Consider the following 23,139-nt stretch of genomic DNA (forward strand, 5'->3'; position numbering starts at 1 on the left):
TAGAAAAAAGCTTAGACTTAAATGTTTTCAGTACACAGGATAAAACTCTTAGCATCAAACTGAATATCTATACATTATAAAAGCTTATCTTTTTATCTGCATGTATGAGACAGAGAAATGAGCTGACCACACCACATATAAGGTAAACTACCTAGTGTAAAACAAAAATATCTTCAGCATCTATCTTTCTTTAAATTCTCCTCCATCCAAATGAACTTGTTTACATATAATTTTGGTTGTTTACCTAGAACAAATCATTTTGGAAATTTTGATACAAATTTGATTCTGGAACAAATTATCTTGGGTTAGCCAAGGTATTACTATATAGTGAAAGAGTTTACTTCATCCTAAAAGTTGTAATGGACTACTAATTACAATGAATTCACAGGGTAAGGTGGCAGCTGCACCAAACAGGAGATTGTTTTCTGATATGTTACAATGCTGCACCATATTACACTTTATGTGCCAACTGCTGCTCAGAAATCTGTTAATGCTATCTAATATTCATTATATTCATTAGATTTTGCACTGGTAGTTTTTTTAATTCCCAAACAACAGAAATGGTTTCAAAGAAAAATCACTGATTCCCACTAAGTTCAGCAAATGAGCAGCAGATATTTTAGTGAGATAATGTATAGGGAGAAAATCCTTATATTATACCTTTGTAACAAGGTTCTATGCTGGTAAAATACGGTTTAAAACAAAAAGCATGAACTAAGGAAGCTATAACTCAAAAAATGTCTAAGGACATCTTTGTGTAAGTCAACACATTCATAACCAGTTTTGCTAAATCAAACTAGGCTGATGCCTTCCATAGGGTAGAAAATAGGTATTATCAACTTTAGCATGGTTAATTGCAAATAATGAGGAGATTTGTAGATAAGATTTTAAAAAATAGCTCCATGAGAAAACATTGATGTGTGATTGAAAACCAGTTGAAGGTTTGTATTCAGTATATGCATACTTTCCGAAATTTTTCATTTGTTATTAATTATCAAATAACATAGGCAATCAACACGAAATCCAAGGGACATGGAAAAATTTTGTTATATGTGAAACTTTGTTACAAGTGGGTCTGATTGTACATGCAATCAGCAATTGTTTGTAAAAAAAATTAAATATGATCATTATTTTTTTTCAATATTTTTTAAAATAAAGATCACTCAAATTTTAATTAAATAACAATAAAAATATCAATACAGAAATGAAAACAAATTTAGGAAAAATTATTCTACACTCGATTGAAATATTAATATAATGTTTAAAAAAAAAACTCTTACTTGGCATATTTTTTCCCATATTTCATCACAACCTGCTTTCTCTTGGAAACTTAATGCCAGGTCAAAATTATCAGCCTCTGACCAAACGATCAAAGTTTCCTGAAATAAAATTAATGAAAACATCTTGATAGTAGTGCAATTTATACACGAGAAACTTTTTTTTCTATTGCAAAATCTAAACCTCAATTTCTCAAAATCTTTGCTGCTTCACCAATTATAAAAATATGGATATTTACATTATCATTATTAGTCAAGATTTTCATGCTACTTTGGCATGGGCTACAGCAAACATGTAAAATTTTTCCTGTTATATAGACTTCATATAAATGTGAAATTTGTTATTATTCTCTAAAAATTGGCCTGGTTCTAAATTTTCCTGTTTATGGATCCTACTTTTCAGTATTTTTCACTATGAAATATGGCTAGCCTTGTAATACAAAAAGAAAATATGGCATTTGAGGTTTGTTAAATGCTCGAACACATATGCAAAAAAACTGCTTTCAATGTAGTGAGTTGCAGTTTCCTTCCAACTCAGTGTTTCAATGTGAAAAGAGCCACCATATTTGCTTACATTCAGAGATTTGGATGGCTTTGACCACAGCTCATGCAGGGTACCATGCAATTGAAAGTGGAATATTGAGAAGGGGGGTTGCTTTCTAAAGAAAAAAAAAACTGTGGCAGTAGAGAACCACTGGTGGTACTAACAAGGTTGATTTAGAAGAGATGTCAATAACATAAATTTAATGTAGCATGATAATGTTGTCTCTCAATATAACAATAATCCCTCCACAATTATTTTTTTTCTTTGGTTCAATAACGGGATTTCACTGTCTGCCACATAGCATCTAAACACTATTTTTGTTTTTATAGCACACTCACTTTTTTTAAATCAGATCAAAGAGATTATACTGTATTCATTCTATTTTCTATGTACCTAAAATTCTAACTTGGAAAAAAAAAACGAGATTAAAAAAATCATCTTAATGCACTTCTGAAAACCACTAAAAGATTTTTTTTTAATAAAAAATCTATAAAACATAACATCATAAATAAATCTAAAAAAAAGAACATCAATAAATCCATACCTGTTGTTTTTGGTACGCAGTGTCAGGCTGAATTTTTGATTCCAGTAGTATGGTACCTATAAAAAAATTAATCTGTTTATGTAGAATAAGATTTTGTATATTAGAATTTTAAATGTCTTGCAGCACTGTTGCCTAATCTTTAGGCATTTCAGTGGCATTCAAAGGTGCTGTAAGATACTAATAGGGAATTATAGCACTATTGATTGCGTTCAATATAATCTTGTCCCAAAATACATCTCATGGAAACTTTGATACCATGGCACCATAGTGTCGTTTCTTGCTGTTTGTTTATCACCAGGTACCATCTTTATGACTGCATGGCAATCATCTTGAAACCATTGTAGTAGGCTTTCATGGCTGGCATTTCATAAAAAACAAGAAGGTACTGGGCTGTTTGACTGTGGGCTTCTATTAATTTCTAACACTTCACCAAAGCTGTAGAAGGGCATCTTTAGTAACTTTCAGCTCTGAAAATGCTGATGACATGTCTGAAATCAATGGAAGAAAACTGCCAAAAAACCCTAATAAGTTCTTGTTTTTCATCCGGAAAAATTTGGATTTTGAATCCAATTTAGCAAATTTTTTTCCAAGTTATGTATGGCAAAAGATCAATTAAAACGCTGAACTCTTTATGCAAACTACATTCAAATACATCAATTCTTTCCATTTTTTGAGTATTTGCAGTCTTGGGGAAACCCTGTATATTTAAATTAATACTATATAAAAAATTAAAGCAATCCACTAAACAATCAAATATAACTTGATTTGAAGGTAAGTTTGTGAATTTCAATGAATTGTTTTCTCTATTTAAAAAAAGGAAGCGACACAAACATCAAATTATGGTATGGCATTGAGATATCCTTTTGGCATATATAGTTACATAAGATTTCCTTACCATCAGACTCTGCTCTCACAAGAAGAGACATTCCTTTCAACCTTTCTATGTAAGAAGAGGATACATGCCCTGTACCCCGGTCATCCCACTGCCGATCTGCATTCAAAGCATACAACTTGACTCGCCTACGAGTGTCTGCCATTACACCGATAACTATCAGTTTGCAGATTACTCTATGGCAGTATCATAATCATGTGAGGTCAGTATACGTACACCTAAAGGAATAAAAAAAAAGTATTAATAGATAATATTACAGAATTATAATTTTTAAATTAGTAATCCAAAAAAAATAATATTACAGAATTATAATTTTTAAATTAGTAATCCAAAAAAAAGACAAGACATTAAATTTTTCTAGAATGAAATTACAAAGAATCATCATCACTCAGGGTCAAAATTTTCTTGAGCATGTCCACCAACATGGAAAAAAGTCACCAATTTCCGGGAAAGCCAAAAACAATAATTTTGGCTGTTTTTCATGGGAAAAAATTTATGCTCAGCCCAAGGATTAACAAATCAAAAAAAATTAAGGCACCAGCAAAATTTCATAGGCGTCAATCCCCATTAATTTTTTCCCGACAAAATCAGTACAAAATAGTGGGTTTTTTTCTCAAGGAAACAGATATTTTCTGGATTTTATGTCAAGGTGAACTCCGAAAAAAGTCATTTGGTCTGTGCCAGGACATGAATCCAGGCTCTCTGTCATAACGGGCAAGCATGCTATCATCTATACCACTCTGCCTTTTTTATTTCACACTGTGTATGTTTTTTACTTTCCAAGACTTAGGAGCCCCTTTATATGCTAGAACACTGGCATAATTTCTGATTTCTTTTTTTTGTACGTAAACTTTAAGTTATCATACACAAAAATATTAGGCACCAATTCCAATCTTTTAATCGCCATGGGAACCTAGCACCTGGGATTCGTCAGCCCTGGCTTAGCCCCCAAAGCAGAATATACAAAAACAAAAAGATCTTTAAAAAAATTTAGGAAAACAAGGTAAAGAACTTCAATTGTAGAAAATGCTATTTTGGGAATCTTCACCAAAGAACATTTTCAGGCAGCTCTGGCACCTAGGATTTATCAAGCATTGATTTTCAAGTTTATAAATTGGTCACACTACTAATCACTCATGAGGCATTGTCAAAATATAATTTCACAAATACAGATTTAAAAATTCAATTTTACAGTGGAAACTTGCTAATTGGCCACATATCGGACCAGGGTATGCCAGATTACTGAAATCAATTCAGAAAGCCCATTTATGAAAGGATAACGTCATTCTCCGCTACCATACGAAGGTTTTTAACAACTGGCTGTTTCGAAGATTAATTTTTTTTTGGAAAGAGACAAAATTCAACTGCCTTTGTGGGGAATCAAACCTAAGTCCTTTCACTTTCCGGGTGAATGGCCTAGACCACTAGATTACAAAGGCAACGAATCTCTCAATCTTTCCTTGGACCTCGTCTGCACTAAAAGGGACCATACATGGATGGCTGGACCTGACTCAGGCCAAGATCACAACTGCTGATGCTGCCACCAGATGGCGACTTATGAAAGGATGAGTCACTCTCCGCTACCATACGAAGGTTTTTAACAACTGGCGTTGCAAAGATGAATTTTTTGGAAAGAGAAAAAATTCAACTGCCTTTGCGGGGGAATCAAACCCATTCTTTCACTTTCTGGGTGAACGCACTGGACTACAAAGGCACCGAATCTCTCAATCTTTAATTAGAGCTCGTGTGCACTGAAAAGGACCACACATGGATGGCCGGACCTGACTAAGGCCAAGCTCACAACTGCTGACACTGCCACCAGATGGCGACTTATGAAAGGATGACGTCACTCTCCGTCATAAGTCAATTATTTTTTTGTTTAAAAATAACCTTCGTAAAGCCCATTTAAACTTGAACTTCAGCAAAAAGACATGCACTGACATGTTTTCTTTTTCTATTGGCTCGAAGAAAACCTGTCTAAAAAATTAGGGTAGGTTGTGTCACAGACATAACCACAAGTTTTGACCTGGATACATTCTTTGTGCCTTGAATATTGTGGTAGGTACTAACATAATGATATTGACATCATTGGTTTGTCTTAACAATATCTATCAGACTTATCTATTAGACTTATAATTAGCTTCTATTGGTGTTATGAACCTCTCTAGATATGCCATAAAACCATTTTTTTATGAAAGTGAGAGCAAGCCTGGCGCCCAGACCATAAGAGGTATCGAAACCAGAGTAGCATCACTGGGTTTGTCTTAGGCTAATCAGCCATCTGGCTAATTAATTTCTGTGCGTGCTACCTGTGGTGCACCTTTTTTATGAAGATGTGCATGCTTTCCCCCTTTTGGAAGTTTGAAGCTATTAACATATATTTATCAAATTCTTTTTATAAAAACATTAAACCTGATGTTCTTTGTTATATCAGGGCTCCCACTAAAAAAATTGGGAAAAAAAGTACCACTAGAAAAGCCCCAAACCTGAATGTTTTGTATTGTTCGGCAGCAAGCCCTCGGCTGACTGGAAATGTTCTGCAGTAAAAATTTACATAATAGTGTTTTCTAAACTTTTTCAAAAATTCTTTCAGATTGTTCTGAGACGTACATCGCATATTTCGGCATATTTTGCTTTGGGACTAAAAGTAGGATGGAGGGGCGGGTGCCGCCTATATATATATATATACCCTATTAGACAACATAATCTATACATATAGACATGTCCTGATTGACTGACTGATTCATCATCACAGACACAGAGCCAAAACCACTGAAGTTATGAATATGAAATTTAGTCAGTAGTTTCATTCCATGAAGAGTAAAGATCCACTAAGAAAGGGTTTTCCGAAATTCGACCCCTATCAAAGGTTATATAGAGAAATCATGCTGAGCCAAAACCGCTGGAGATATATAATTATGAAATTTTGTCAGTAGTTTTCTTTTATGACATGAAAACCAACTAAGAAGGGGGCTTTCTGAAATTCGACCTCTAAAGAGGTCAAAAGAGAAATCACATTGAGCCGAAACCACTGGAGCTATAATTATGAAATCTGGTCAGTTTCATTTCATGACGTAAAAATTAACTAAAAAGGGAATCAATGATCATTTGATCATTTTTGTTGCACCACTGTCATTTTCTACACACGAGGGCTAATTAAACCGGGATCTACAATTTATTGCAGACTCTGAAAGGCAGGCTTGTTTTTTATACTCATCGAGAGGTTGGTGCGCTAACCCCTCGATGGGAGACTCTCTGCGGTAGCAATTTTTTCTGTAGTCATGTCACCATTTCTATTGTACCCGTCAGGAAAGTTTTCTGACAAGGACGAACCGGGTATCGAACTCGCGACACCTCTAAACATCCTTTGGTACTTTAGGCAAGTATCTTATCAACCTGGGCTACAGTGCCCCAGGGAATTTATAAAATTGGTCATGTGGGGGGATTTCAAAGGTTATATGGCGCAATCATTGCAGAGTCCAAAGAGCAGAAGCTATAAATATGAGAAATTTGGTATTATATTTTATAATACAGAGAATCACTACAACAGGATTTCCAAAAATTTAACCTCCAAAGGGATCCAAATGTTATATGGGAGAAATAATTGCAGAACAATTTTCAGATGACCAAATTCACGCAAGCGAAGCCGCAGATTATTACTAGTCATAGCATAATTTAAAAAAAAAAATTATTTAAATTTTTAAAAAACTCATAGCACTATTGCAGTATTCTATAAGACTAACTCGAGCCAAAGCAAAGTGACAGAAATGACTTGGTTACAAAAACAATGTTTAGCCAAGTACCAGCAACCATATATAATTATTTTGTCTCTCCTCACAATATAAATTACATTCTTTTTTGGACTCCTCCACAGTCCAGTCTGTCAACTCTCTTCGACAATGCAAGGCAAATTATGAAGACTTGTTTTTTAAGAATGCTTTTTTCAAGACCACTTTTAAAACCCCAGTGCAAAATGTGTAAATTACAAGGTCTTATGTAAATAAGTCAAGGTGAACTGGATGGTAGAGATATGAGGTGAAAATATTCTCAGAGAACGAGAATATTCTCCTGGATGTAAAAATTGGAGAATCAAAGAAAAATAAATATTCTTGATTAAATAATTTAAATTTTTTTACTAATTTTGTTTATGTTGTGAAATATAAATCGGTTTTCATTGCCTGAAACATTTACAACTAAACAATTTGACAATCTTCAGTCAGCGTGCCTAAAGAGCGTGGGACTAGAGGTGCACGAGCCCGACATTCAAGAATTAGTGGAGATACATGGTCACATTTACAAAGAAAATGATGGATTTCCAATGCGCACAACATCAAGAGCATAGAGCATATGCTTGGGATCTCATCGAAAGAAGATGAAGACAGAAATGAACAGTCCCTCATTCAAATAAGATTAAGAAATGTGTTGAATGTGGGAATATGTGCAAAACTTTGTAGAAGAGAACCACTCCAAATAAAGCTGTAGCAGTGTGAGCAATACATCTGCCCAACGATAATGCAATTTTCCATTTCCGGAAGAAAAAAAAAAAAAGGCAAAACAAGTGTCATAGATAGGGTTCCTTTTTAAAGTCACACGGAAAGGATAAGTTTACAGACAGTAAGAGAAGTGCTTAAGTCATACTAAACAATAATCTTTCTCTCTCTAGTCATATAGAGCAAGTTAATTTGTAAACATTACAGTATTGTATGTTTGTTTATGAACTTTTTTTAATTATTTTATCTATTATATTATTATTTTGTTGCATTATTGAATGAATGACATTTTTATTAATTATTTTGATGTGAATGAATAATTCTGGAACAAATTATCCAAGAGTTTCCATCATTTCCCATGGGGAAGTTTGATTCGAATAATGAGTATATTCAAGGAATGAATTAAGCTGGTTAACTGAAGTTCCACTGGCAATCTGACAACTGAAGCTGATGATACCACCCCCGAAAAAATGTCATTCTGTGTGAAGTCCGAGACATTCAAAAGATGTTTCTTTCTTCACAAAGCAAAAATAAGATCAATAGCAGAAAATATTTAAGATTTACCGCAGAATGTATATTTGTTACAGCCTGCATCTATTATTGTTAAAAAAATAACAAATGTGACACCAAAACTATGGTTAAACCACAAAACAACACGCCTTTCTTTCTATTTAAACTGATAACTTACGATATAATAATGCAGGGTTGTAGCATGCCTTCTCAGGGCCTTGAGGTAGACATTTTATTGTGACCCCCCTTGAAGGGGTTATTACTATGCAAAATAAGTGTACATTTTTTGTGGGGGGGGAGCCCATTTGGCTCTGGGCATGGTTGTCCCAGCTTAGTTACGGGCCTGTAATAATATAAAAAAAGAATATATCTGAAGCTTAACAAAATGTTAATGACAGCAATGAAAAATTCTTCACATGAAACATGAGAACAAGTCCTTCTATATTCACTTGCATATGCACTCCACTGGGATCCATTGTTAAAATTTCACTATCTCACTTACTCTCTCTTACTTTCACGCCTGTAAGTTGGTCAACCCATGTTTTAGACAGCTCTGTATCGAAAGGGACAATTTTAACAAACAATTCAATCAATAAAAGAGTACCCATGTTATTCTAAATAGAAACATATATATAGTACAGAATTACACAATAACAAATATTTTTTTTAAAAATCTATATTTGCTATTTTCATAATTTCATTTTTGCAAAAATTCATGCCCTTGAACAAATTTTCATTTCAGAGAATTAACAAAAATTTTCAAAATACAACATAATTAAAATATACATATTGATAATAAAAAAATCCCAGTCGCCATTGATCGAAAATTATCCACCAATTTCTAAAAAAAAATAGAAACCTAACTTAATCCGCACATACCGGCAATCTGACAACTGAAGCAGACGATACCACCGCAAAAAAAATGTCATTCGGAAGTCCGAGCCGTTCAAAAGATTTTTCCTTCTTCACGAAGCAAAAAAATAAGATCAATAGCAGAGAATATTTAAGATTTATTGCAGAATGTTTATTAGTTACAGCCCGTATCTAATATTATTTAGAAAAACCGCAGATGTAGCACAAAAACTATGTTTACACCAAGATGTAAACACATCGCTTCTTTCTTTCGGTTTCAAACTGATAAGTTACGGTATAATAATGTATAAAAAATTAATAAATAAAAGATCTGAAGCTTTGGAAATATAAATTGTCAATGATAGTGATGGAAAATGCTTCACATGAAGCGCGAGAACAAAGTCACGAAGTTTTCATATTTTCATGTGCATAACTATATAAACAAACAATGCACTATCGCGATCATGACGATTGCGTGAGGAACCTGTAGATTGGTATCAAAGACTATAATCAAACAAAAATCCGGCTTCGTTCAAATGCGATCACAATCAAATATATCATTTATCCACATTTAGTACTCAGAAATATTAGCCAAATGCATTTCACCTACCGCGTTTCATCAACCATCTTTCTTGTAACAAGAATAATATCTTCCCAAGGTACTATCGAAAAACATCACGTACACACAGGTAGCACGCCATATTGGACTAGCTCCTCACATATCTACGGGGTTGCTAAAGTAACGCCATGGGTGCCACAAATTTTCTTAAAAATTTTTTGCGAGAAAAATCCAGTGCAGTGTAAACATTAGAGAGATGAGCAATTTAAAAAAAAATATTACTTGCGTTTATTTGGGCGAATAGTGTACTCATATCAAATACTTTTATCATGTGTTTTGAAGAGACATTCAAAATTGAAAGCGAATTGAGAAATCTGTCTGCAGTTAGGATTCCCAAACGTCCCGCAGGGCCATCTGAACAGTATCAGGGGGCAAAGCCGCTTGAAAGCCACTCTTAATGCAGCTTTGTCATGGGACCTCCCGGGCAAATTGATTTTTCTAGAGCCTCTACGTGGCTAGAAATAGCTGCTACCCAATTTACATACCTACTGCCAAAAATTTGACCAGATCTCATTTTCATGACGAGGTTCTTTCTGCATTTGAGGCCTTCCTTGTGCATAGGCGCTGGAACTTGGAGGCTATAAGACTATCCCCCCACCAAGAATTGATAAACATACAATGCAACGTACCCCTCTTCCTTCTCCATACGGGCTTGATTCCCGTACATATGGACCCAAGTTGTCGCCTGAAGTCAATAAAAACGTTTTTTGGAAGTCACAAAATGGCTCAAACATGACGTGATAAAATGGTCATTATGTACATTTTAGAAACCTCAAAAATGACGGCAAAAAAAAATTGACCATTTACAAATAGTTCGACTTTCGGAAGATAGACGGCGCTATTCGAAGAAATAGAAGGGGGGAAATGTGCAAGATTGTGGCGGAGACCGGATTCGAACCCAGATAGCTCGAGGATTACCCCTACGCATCTCACGCCATGCCTCGACCGATCGCGTTATCATATCCTCTAAAGGCCCGCGGTAAGTGATCAAGTTGGTAACTACCCCAGTAGCACAACGATATAGTACAATATCTGAATCACATCGTTATATATCGAAATGTCAGAGGAATATCAGATGTCATAACTATGATATAGAACGATCTCGTCCTATATGGTGCAAATTATTTATGATATTAATTGATTAAGTCTTTAATTTTTCAGTCGAATATGTATTTGATTCCATGTGAATAAACTCTACTATGAAGGACAACAACTTGGGACAATAAATTATTTTAATATGGTTTGAAAAACATAGATCTATATCCTGAACCTGACAAAGATCTATAGCAGATTCTCGATATAGACCTGATATACAGGGTCGGACTTAAGCAGGTGCGAAAAGTGCGGTCGCACTGGGCCGCAAAAAAAATGAAATCGTTTTTTGCCTCTGTAAATAAATAGTAATTAAAAATGTAATTTTTTTCCGAAAAATACTAATTTTTCTTGAAAAACTGATTTCCGATCCCATATTGTTCAGGAAACACAGAATAGCTTAAGGCAAAAAGTAGCGTCTTTTTCCTCAGGAGAACGATTTTTTAAATGGAAACGTATAGGCAGGGTGGTATCCCCATTCTATTCAAAACTCGTGTGTTTTTATTTATTTTCATTTTTAATTGATCTAGTGATTTTATACAGGCCTTTATTTTACTTATTTGGTATTGACTTGTGTTTGTTTCTATTTTATGTACTTTATATCTGTGTATTGCATTCTATTCTGTTTGATTTTATTATATTTACAATGTTTAGATCATACCTTGCTGTAATTGGATTGTTTTCTGTAGCGTGGTATTAAAATAAATAAATAAGAAAATAAGCGGGTGTGTGCTTATAGGGCACCAGGAGAAAAGCGGCACCACAAAAAGACACAGAAGTTTTTTACTTACTGTGAGAGGTTACTTACTGTGAGTGTTGTTATGTCAATGTAGTTCCATTTGCATCAATGGTCGAAAATTCTATTAGCTGACTATTCCAAGACATCGTTGGGTGTTCTCATACCAATTTGTGTAGTCAACGATAATCGTATCTCATCCTTTCTCCTTGTACTTCAACAAACTCAACTAGAATCAGATCACCCAATATAGCTTCTTCAATGAAATTCTCTACTACCAAGTTACTTACTTACCAAGTTTAAGAGCGAAAAGCAACAAAATGATAAAAAAATAAACATTCCTCATTCAATACAAATACAATGAAACCTCGCTACAACGATACTCGATATAATGATAAATCCCCTACAACGATATGTTCTCGAATCTTGTTTGGAATTGTCTATAGTGTAATGTTAAACTCTCCTCCACACAACGATATACAAAGCAACAACTACGAGGGAGCAGGCGAGTCTGGTGCCCCGGGCGCTGTACCTGAGGGGTGCAGATAGGACGCCTTTACATCTCGTTCAACTTCACATTACAAGGGAGAGGTTGCCAAAATGCGTGTTTGCCCCGTCTGACCAAGCATCTCGTTGTGGCCTTGAATACTTTACCATGATAAATCCTTCTATAATGATATTTTTTAGGATATTTCGAAACCGCTCTCTTCTCCAACAATATTTTTTTATATTTCACTCAAAATCACATTCTTTTTTGAAGTGTGAATGTAGTTGACGATTTAACTCTTTGTTACTCTGGAAAGCTCTTCAGTTGACTTGAGGAATAACATGCAGAACGATCTTAGCTCAATAAATATCTGTTAAAAACAATAAACTTAAATTAAATGCAGATAAAACTAAATTTACGTCATTTCTTTTACAATTACACCTAAATTAAATTACTAATTTCTTGTAATAATTTAACTTATTGTGGATATTTTGGTTTTTAAAATTTAAACATGAAATAGATACAGGTGTTGTGGGGTTAGATCAGATGTCATAAGCAAAAATATTTATCTTCCCACTTGAATATGTATTTTCCTGCAATCATTGTTGGTGTGACTAGTGCAGGGCAAGAAAAACCGGAGAAAAGTTTCGACACGAAAATTTTATCACCCGACATAATCCGCCCGAAATAGTTTATTTTTTTTACTTCTCCGGGATTTAGGGACCCTTTCCCATGCTACTACTAAACCAGACATGCACCTCGTCCATATTCCTCTGCGGAATCTCTAACGAATTGGTGTATGTTGGAGTGAGTGTGCGTGTGTGTGCGTGTGCCTTCCGTGAAGTTTGTTTCTGTGCCTGTTATATGTAGTGAACCCTTCCCATGTTCCGTCAGACCAGACACTACCCAGGATCTGAACCCTTCTCAGGCTGGCAGACATGCTAACTATTTCCGATAGCTTTATGCTGTTCTCAAACTTCGTTTCAGTTGTCGTAAGTAAAAAAAAAAATTAAGCGCCAATGTGAACTTTTTAGTCGCCATGGTGACCGTGAGCATGAGATTTATCAAGCCCTGGACTAGCAACATTTTCCTATTTCGCAGATCGTTACGCTAATCAATTTGTAAAGTCTGGAAAATTCGAACCTGACTAATACTATCATAGTGGTTCTCAAAGGGTGCGTCGCGATAAACTGCGACATTGAGTGCTCGTTCAGTTCTTTCGAAAAGTTCTATTTTAAACGATTATCATTTCTTAACAAACTATTCTGAGGAACCACGGTTAAATGTTATCATGGCAAGGGAGCCGCGGGTGACCAAAGTTGGAGAACCACTGACTTATTAGGTAAGTTTGAATGAGGTATATATGTTACGGTAAAAGCCCGAAGAGTGGTAAATCCTAGGTTTTACCACTCTTGGGGCTTTTACCGTAACATTTACATCGTATTAATAGGGCGGATAGTCCATTGTGTGACCATTGCAATAATGTGGAAACTGCTTCCCATTTTCTTTTTGTTGCAGTCATTATGATGCTATTCGTAATGCTACTTTCCGCAGTCTTCATTTTCCGGTCTCTTGTTGGCGAGATTTTGCGCGCGCGTCGACTCCTCCTAATATTATTATTAACGCTTCATCACTCGTAGTTCTCGTTTTGTTTAGCTGTCGGTCTTCAGGTTCATCGAATCGATGAGGATTTTTGGATCACATGTTATTTCCCTTTTTTTTGAGGGACATACAAAATAACCAATATGGCGGCTTCCTGTGCGGTTCATGAAACAAACATATCTAAATTGAAGAAACATAGAAATGAATCGTTTTTTCTTCTTTTTAATGGGAGCTGGAAATTTCGATTTTTTTTTTTAACTTCAAGTTATCGATCTGCCTGTTTTTCCTTCAAAAAATGCTTGTATGGTGATGCTAGTGCTGGTGGATGTCTGGTTATTATTTCGGAAACATACAGAGTCATGACTCCTTTCTTTTTTTAGTTATTTAATAGAAGAGAGACAGACAACATGTTCGGTCGATAGTTGGAGCCAGACTGAACTCCAATACAAGAAGAACTAGATAATGCCTAGCTAGTGAGTGGCATAAAAAACATAATAAAAATATAAAAATTGTACAAGACAAGCAGCGCCACAGTACTCCCCCACGAGTCTGAAGGACGGCATATGGCACAATGCAAAAAAAAATATGACAATATAGGTACGACGATTTGACAATATAGTTACGGCAAATAATATAGAATTGACATGTGCAAAAAAATTTGTTCGAAAAATTCAAAAAATACGCAATAGTATGTAATGTAAGTAAATGTATGTATATGCAAAAACGATTACTAGAATAGATAATAGGCATATATACATATATATATATATATATATATATATATATATAAGAAAATTGAAGAATGAAAATTTTGCAAAACATAATAATTTTCAAAAAAATGTTATAGAAAACAATAATATTATTCATTTCAAAAAATATGTAAATAAGAATAATATCAAGGAATTCTTATACGAACCATACGCCCTGATCAAGTTACATAAGGCTGTTTAGGTTCAGTGAACGGTGATTGCTCATTAAAAGTGAAATCAAGCAAAAATGCTGGTTTCAATCTGTCTATTGAGATTTTCGTTAGTTTGCCTTTCATGTTCACTGTATATACATTTTGGAGATCGTTCAATCACTTCATATGGCCCCAAATATGGTTGTTGAAGGGGCTTTCGTACTGTGTCCAGCCGCACGAACACATGGGAAGAAACAGCAAGTTCTTTATGAACGAAAACGTTGTGAGTCCCATGCCTTGAAGTTTGGATCGGACGTAAAGTGTTTATGTGATCTCGTAGAGCCCTTAGAAATTCCGGCTGTGTTGACTGAGGATCGGAACTACGGAAGAATTCACCAGGTAAGCGCAATGGTGATCCATAAACCATCTCAGCAGCAGAAGTGTTGATGTCCGGTTTGATGCTGGCTCGGATGGATAGAAGTATGGTAGGTAATACTTCAGTCCAACGTTCCGTGGCATGGCAGCGTATGGCACCTTTGAGCTGCCGGTGGAACCTTTCAACGATGCCATTGGAGGCCGGATGATACGCTGTCGTGCGTGTTTTCTGAGTTCCAAGAAAACGAACGAATGCGCGAAACAAATCACTTTCGAATTGTCTCCCTTGATCGGTGGTAACCGATTCCGGAACTTCGATTCTGCTGATCCAGCCAGAGTAGAATGTCTCTACGACAGTTTCTGCTTTTTGGTTTTCCATCGGGAAAGCCTCTACCCACCTGGTGTATCGATCCACACAGGTAAGGCAGTAGGTGAAACCCCGAGAAGGAGAAAGAGGACCAACAATGTCGATGTTAATGCGCGAGAATCTGCATTGAGGCAAAGGGTATGCACCGATGGAAGATCGAGTGTGGCGATGCACTTTTGAGCGTTGACACTCGATGCACGCCCTAGTCCATCGTGTGACATCCTTGCGAATTGAACTCCACACAAATCGTTGACGAATAAGGTCCACAGTTGATTTAATGCCTGGATGGGCGAGGTTATGAAGGACCGTAAACACGTGATATCGGTGTTTTTCTGGTACGTAGGGATGGATAATTCCAGTGGATAAATCACAAAAAAGTTCTGTACCCTGAGGACCGAATTTAATAGGTTTTATATCGAGCACCCCACCTTGTTGTCGGAGGGCCGTTAATTCGGCGTCTGTACTCTGTGAAGTAGCAATAGTTGCGTAATCAATCGAGTCAGGTAAATTAATTTCGGACAATCTGGAAAAAGCATCCGCTACAATATTTCGCTCACCCTGAATATAACGAATGTCCGTAGAAAATTGAGATATATATTCTAAATGACGACGTTGTCTGGGAGAGCTGTTATCATTAACTTTGTGAAAAACATAAGTTAGAGGCCTATGATCACTGTAGATCGTAAATGGTCTGCCTTCTAACATGTGTCTGAAATGTTTAATAGAACTATAAACAGCAAGCAACTCGCGATCATAAGTACTATAATTCGTTAACTTTCGAGAAAAAAATGAGAGTGGTTCGACGACACCATCGGAAGTTTGTTGTAAAACAGCTCTGAGAGCGAAATCCGATGCGTCGACTGTCAACGAAAGATGAGCATCGTGTTTAGGATGAGCCAAAAGCGTGGCGTTGGTAATAACATGTTTACACGTTTCGAAAGCAGCAATAGTTTCCCCCGACCAAGTGATGAGAGATTTATCCTTTTTCTTCTTTCCTTTGCACAAATCGTGTAAGGGAGCCTGGTCAGATGCTGTGTTTTTTTAGAGACGGTGGTAAAAGTTGAGAATTGCTAGAAATCTTCGAAGTTCGTCAACCGTTTTTGGTTGCGGATAATTACGAAGAATGTCAACTTTTTCTGGCAAAGGAGAAATGCTGTTGCTGTTAACCAAAAATCCTAAGAACTCTATCTCAGATTTCCCAAATATGCATTTATCAGTATTAAGAATTATACCAAAACTGTTTAAACGTTCAAAAACTAATTCTAGATCTTTAAGATGTGCTTCTTCTGTTGCTGTTGCAACTAGTACTTCATCTAAATATGCATAACAGTTCAAGTCTCTTAAGACAATATCTATGAACCGTTGAAATGATTGTGCCGCATTAGACAATCCAAAACATATATATAAGTACTCATAAAGTCCGAATGGGGTAATAATGGCACTTTTTTCAAAAGACTCAGGATCTAAAGGTATCTGATGATAAGCCTTAACCAAGTCCAATTTAGAAAAAATGTTTTTTCCCCACAGACCGTAACTGAAATCATGAACATGCGGTATAGGATATCAGCTGGGCACGTTATAGAATTAAGTTTTCTGTAATCCCCACATAAACGATATTCTCCATTACGTTTAGGAACAATATGTATCGGGCTTGCCCATGGACTTTTTGAAGGTCTCAGTATGCCCTGATCCATTAGCGTTTGAACTTCACGCTTTGCAATAGCAAGTTTTTCTGGAGAAAGTCTGTGGGCTTTGGTCAGGGGCGTAGCCAGAAATTTCGTTCGTGGGGGGACCACTTTCATTTCGGGGGGGGGGGAACCAAAGTGACAGAACAATGGATTTGGCCATCTTTTTCCCTTTTTTCGGTCATTTTCTCACATTTCGGGGGGGGACCAGACCCCCAAGTTCCCCCCCCCTCGCTACGCCCTTGGCTTTGGTAAAGACAGGAGAACCTTTAGTAGTAATGCAATGTGTAACGCAGTGTTTTTTAGAAGTAGCCCCAAGCATAGAAGGATTCGTCAGATTAGGAAATTTAGATAAAATTTTGAAGTAGGGCGAATCTCCACAAATGGTCTTTAAGCCTAATGTAATGCAACTGGCATTGTCACATTTGATTGAAAGTGAAGTCAAACGAGACTTTTTTTACGTCAACTGATAGACCATAATTTTCTAAGAAATCAGCACCTAACATCGGACGATTAACATCAGCTATAACGAAGAACCATCTAAACAGTCTGCGTAACCCTAAATCCACTGATAAAGATTTGCAACCATACGTAGAAATTTTAGTATCATTAGCTGCGTATAGCGAAAAGTTTTTATCTGCTGCTTTATGTACCTGTGTATCTCGTGGGAAAACCGAAATGCTAGCGCCTGTGTCCACTAAAAAACCAGTACCGGATTTTCGATCATGAACAAAAAGACGAACTAAATGCCGGCCATCACCTGCTGTCGCCAAAACAGATGGGCCAGTTAGTTTTCCGACCAATCACAGGGTTTAATGCATTTTGATGCTTTTCTACCGAATTTGAAATGGTACCAACAATAAGGTTTACGTTTGGGTGTACCATCACCACTAGACCTCTCTTTAGACCGAGAATTTGAACGAACTCTTTCTTTCTTGCCAAAATTTCTCTCTTTATAGCGGCATAAACGGTCAAAGTCGAAATTTGACTTTGAAGTGATTGCAAGTTGATGGTTTCGTTACGGCTGACCTCAGAAATAGTCGGTGTGTGCCCAGTGACTTCAATAATTTTATCTGCCATTTCTGCTAAATCCGGCAATATATCCTTACTAACAGAAAGTATCTGCTCTGTATGGATAGGCAAACGTTGTAACCAAAGGGTTTTAAGCACTTCATCTGAAATTTTCTTGTCAGCTAATGTATGCATCTCAAGCAACTGAGAAGGTCGCTTATCCCCAAGAGTGAGCTCTTGGAGTAGAACTCGTAAGCGGGAAGTTTCCGACAGTAAAGACTGCTGACAAATGCGTGTTTTTAACTGGTTGTAAGCATCATCTGTAACAGGAGCTCTGATCAAATCGCTAACATATGATAACACTTCAACATCGAGAGCTGTCACAGCACTGTGAAATTGCGTTTTAGGATCAGTAATTCCGGCAATTTTAAAGTTCGATTCAATCTGAAGAAATCAAAGATCGACATCGGATTTCCAAATCGAAGGCGTGCGAAAAGAAACACTCGAAAGTTCTAATTCAGAAGACATACCTGTTTCTTTGGTAGCCTTCGGCATATCAAAAAAAGTTCAGCACAATCCAGGGAGAGAATTGAGGAGATGCCCCCTCAATCAGTCAGCAAACGCACCACACATGGGGGGGGGGGAAGGAAGCAGCAAGTCACATATTACGAAGCGAGAAAGAGAAGTTGTTTTCATCGTTCGTGGCTGTCAAACATCTGCTTTACGTGGATCACCAGTACTATGGTGATGCTAGTGCTGGTGGGTGTCTGGTTGTTATTTCGGAAACATACAGAGTCATGACTTCTTTCTTTTTTTAGTTATTTAATAGAAGAGAGAGAGATTTTTACAACAGGTTCGGTCGACAGTTGGAGCCAGACTGAACTCCAATACAAGAAGAACTAGATAATGCCTATACTCTGTTCGTTCTAACTTGGGTCCTGATGTAAATAAAAGCACGTGTGCGATGCCTAAAATGATTGGTTGAAGAACATTTCACCTTTTCTTACTGTGCAACACCGCCAAAAATATAGTCCTTTATCGTTTGCCCCTCATACCATAAAATTTTTTTTAAATATTTATTCCATATTATTTCAAAGTTATCTGGAAGTCGGGAAAAAAATATTTTTTAAAGATCGGTCAAAGTGTTTTTGCTGCTTTGTCTTCAGGGTGGGTGTTGACAGGAAATTGCCTTTCTCACTCAAATATTACCGTCTCCTTTTCAAACGGAAGTTTCATTTTATTATTATTATTAGTCCTATTCACAAACAGATTTGATATACGTACACTTGTATACGCTTCTTCAAGAGTTCTTGCAAGAAAAAGAGTTTTCTTCTTTATCGTTTGATGACATAAATGAAATATGCGTGTCTTTTTTTGCAGAGCCATTTGAAAATGCATTTCTTTGCAGCTGCTCTGGACTCCTATAAACAAAGTTTCTGTCAACGAGATTTTTTTTGTCACCCACACGCTTTGACGTACACTGAACGGGGGGGGGGAAGTCACTTATCGTTCGTGGTGAATATACGCATTTCAAAAGAATTCTCACTTCTGCTTGAGCAGCTTGTTGGGAGGAAGTAATATTGGTTTCATCGAAGGCGGTGAGCCGAAGAAGTCTGAGGATTATCACGTAGACGTGAAGGTAACGTTTTGAAACTCTGGTTCGAAAGAGTAATGCTCATTTTTGATTCAGTTAGCCTCATTATGACAGACACTATAGATCCGACCTGGCCTGGGGACCCATTAAAGATCCCAGTCCAGGGGATCCTGCTGCTGGATGTTGGGGTCATGGCTCGCAACCTACGCACGGATAAAAACCCGAAATTGTCTTGACAAAAAACAGGATATCAACAACAGGTTGAAGTAAATGTGGATGACTCTCTCAATCAAATTGGAACTTCTACATCCCGTGGATTATTATGAAATATTTAATTATACAGACCCGCAAGAAAAATAAAAAGCGACAACACAACGGTAAGTTGCTCATAATTTGTTTCACGTTATAATTGGTAGCGTATCCAGCCCAGGAAAATCATACGGCGTAAATTAGCTCAGAAATAAAATTGTAAAATTCAGAAGAAAAAAAGTAATAAAAAAAAAAAGGTTTTTTTTCCCACTATCTGCCGTAAAATAATAAACAACTCGCACAAGCTTTTGTAACAACCATGGCCCCACATCCTGCCGCAAGACCCCCCCCCCCCAGGCTGTGATCTTTGGCGGGACCTCAGACCAAAACCTTTCAACAGCCCTTCTATATAGTAAACTTTTAGCGTAAAAAAATAAAAAAATGATAAGAATTGTCGCAGGCAATGTCCTGTCATCCCAACTCTTGAGGAGTGTGCCATGATAACGACAGAATACCTTATCGAATTTTTTTTTTTTTTTTTGGGAGATATATATCTCTCTATTTTAATTAGTGTTATCAACAATTTTTATTTCAACACAATCTGGAGAACAGTGAAAAAAAATTTCCAGGAAAATTCTTCATAACGAATTTACAATCTCGCGTTTGAGGAAAAAACGCACGTGTTCGGACACGACCTCCTATATAACCTAGGGTATCTAGGTGGTCGTGGTTCGGAACACGTAATGAAGGGGCGGATAAAATTACAACCAATAGAGATAAAGGATGCGGAGTGATATCAAAAATTGGTACAGCGGTTTATTTACATCAGGACTCAAGTTAGAGCGAACAGAGTATAGCTAGTGAGTGGCATAAAAAACATAATAAAAGTATAAAAATTGTACAAGACAAGCAGCGCCACACTTAATTAAAGCTGCGGTTCTTCGATGTAATTTATATGGGCCCATAATTAATTTAAAAACATCCCAAACTATATGGGTTGATGCAATTGCATAATATAAAACGATACGGAGACATTAATTCTCATTTTCGCCCTTCAGGAGATGTAAATAAAAATTTTAAATCAGTGTTGTTGCATGAATATGAACCTCAAAAGTGGGTCTGGCTCATTATTTTATATTTAATTTTCTAGGCTTCGTATCTCTAAACGAGCTCAATATTTCGAAAACCAAAGATTCAATTCAATGATGTGGTAGAAAACCCCACTAAATTTCCGCATTTCTACGCTAAAATCGGCAATTTTAACATTGATCTCTATGGGGATCATCCAGTGTATGTCCCTCAGGAGTGACGCTGATGATGATTATAACGTCTATTCGAAAAGCCTCACACTCACACTCATCCCGGTTCCATTCACAATCCCGACAAGTCAAAATACCGACACGGTCGAAATCCCGACAAGTCAAAATACCGACACGGTCGAAATCCCGACAAGTCAAAATACCGACACGGTCAAATTGAAAAATTTAATTTCGCCTATAAGCCGCACTTCGCGATTTCTGTCGGGATTTGAATTTCTCGCGGCGAGGAGCGATGGGGCGACGATGAGAATGATTAAAAAAAATGAGAATGATGAAAATTCAAATCACGACAGAAATCGCGAAGTGCGGCTTATATGGCGAAATTGAATTTTTAAATTCGACCGTGTCGGGATTTTGACCCTGTCGGTATTTCGTCTGTCGTCATTATGACCCAGACCCCACTCATCCTGGGACTCCACCTCATATTTCATCAAAGTGGTCTAGACCAGTCCTTTAGCCCTGAAGAGTCCTTTTGTTTGTGCAAACCCCATACGTCATTTCCTTTTTCTCTTTTATATATATATATATATATATATATATATATATATTTTATTTTATTATTGTGCAATATTTTGCTTGCAGCTCAGAAGTTTTGTGTAACTGCTTTGTTTTTTGCTTCAGTTATTGTAATTTCCTTTTTTTTTCTTTCTCATACAGTATTTGTGACTGATTCATTTAGGCTGACCATATTGCCTCGAGAGAAATACGGGAAAATACGGGACACCGCCAATTATCACCAAAAACCATGCCAAAACCAAACAAAGTTGCCAAATATTGTTGAAATTACGGAAAAATCACAATGGCGGGAAATGATGCATTACTGCAAATTGCAGTGGATTAAAATGTATTCCACGAAAAAAAAACGTTTACCAAAGCAAATGTGGGAGATTAATATCCCATATATAGTTGTAACTATCATAAAATAATTTATGAGTTGAAAAATAATCTCAATCTTCGACTTCAATAAAGAATAAAAATTCAAGTAGGTGTCGTGTGAAATACGGGAAAAACCGGGACACTTTTGCCAAAAAGTCGGGACGGCCAAAAAAAGAGAAAATACCGGGACTGTGTCGGGAAATACGGGACGTATGGTCACCCTAGATTCATTCAATACTTTTGTTGTCATCATCTGTGACAATGATTTCAATTCATGGTTTTTGTTGTCATTTATCTTTTAGTTAGTTTTTTATATACTATGATTATTTTTATTGACTATTAATGTATAATTGATAGGCTTTTATTTCTTATTCTAATACAAATACAACGCCACAACAGGCAAAATGCCCAACGAGGTGGCTGATAAAAAGATGCCCATAAAAATATGGTTGTCATATGTTTCAAAAATACAGCAACCCAATTAAAAATGCAATTAACACAAATTACAAACAATATATACACATGATAAAATATTATACAATGCCCATAAAGAATACTTATGGTTGTCTTATTCTAAGAATGGATAGCTTCTCGATTTACCCCAACATGTTTATCGTATTTCTTTTTAAACGTGTCAATTGTGTTACAATTAAACGAAATCAATCTAATTTCCTAGATGTTGGTTTTTGCTTTTGTCATGAACTTATCATCTCTAGGCTGACCATATTTCTTCGAGAGAAATACGGGACATCGGGATTCCAAATACGGGAAAATACGGGACATCGCCAATAATCGCCAAAAACGACGCCAAAACCAAACAAAGTTGCCAAATATTGTTGAGATTACGGAAAATCACAATGGCGGGAAATGATGCATTACCACAAGTAGCAGTGGATTAAAATGTATTCCACGAAAAAAAAAACGTTCACCATGGCAAATGTGGGAGATTAATATTCTCATATATAGTAGTAATTATCATAAAATAATTTCTGAGTTGAAAAATAATGTCAATCTTTGACTTCAATAGAGAATAAAAATTCAAGTAGGCTTCGTGTAAAATACGGGAAAAACCGGGACACTTTTGCCAAAAAGTCGGGACGGCCAAAAAAACAGAAAA

The 23,139-nt window shown here is 36.3% G+C and overlaps 1 protein-coding gene across 2 annotated transcripts in view; it reads right to left on the reverse strand.

Moving 5' to 3' along the window:
- The window catches only part of LOC149072893 (serine/threonine-protein phosphatase 4 regulatory subunit 3-like), a 54,825-nt gene extending 45,002 nt beyond the window's left edge, over positions 1-9,823 (reverse strand). The window contains exons 1-4 of one of the 2 annotated variants that reach the window (XM_089246468.1): positions 9,720-9,823; positions 3,261-3,475; positions 2,366-2,421; positions 1,281-1,379 (exon numbers count right to left, since the gene is read on the reverse strand). In XM_089246468.1, coding sequence (XP_089102594.1) covers positions 1,281-1,379; positions 2,366-2,421; positions 3,261-3,402 — 297 coding nt within the window. In that variant the 5' untranslated portion in view covers positions 3,403-3,475; positions 9,720-9,823. The remainder of the gene's footprint in view (positions 1-1,280; positions 1,380-2,365; positions 2,422-3,260; positions 3,476-9,719) is intronic. The other variant, XM_089246467.1, reaches the window with a different exon arrangement.
- Between the last annotated feature and the right edge of the window lie 13,316 nt (positions 9,824-23,139).

This window comes from Pholcus phalangioides, unplaced genomic scaffold (genome assembly GCF_987345545.1).
Source record: "Pholcus phalangioides strain wild (caught in Gottingen) unplaced genomic scaffold, Ppha-v1.0 ptg000017l_1, whole genome shotgun sequence".
Taxonomy (NCBI): domain Eukaryota; kingdom Metazoa; phylum Arthropoda; class Arachnida; order Araneae; family Pholcidae; genus Pholcus; species Pholcus phalangioides.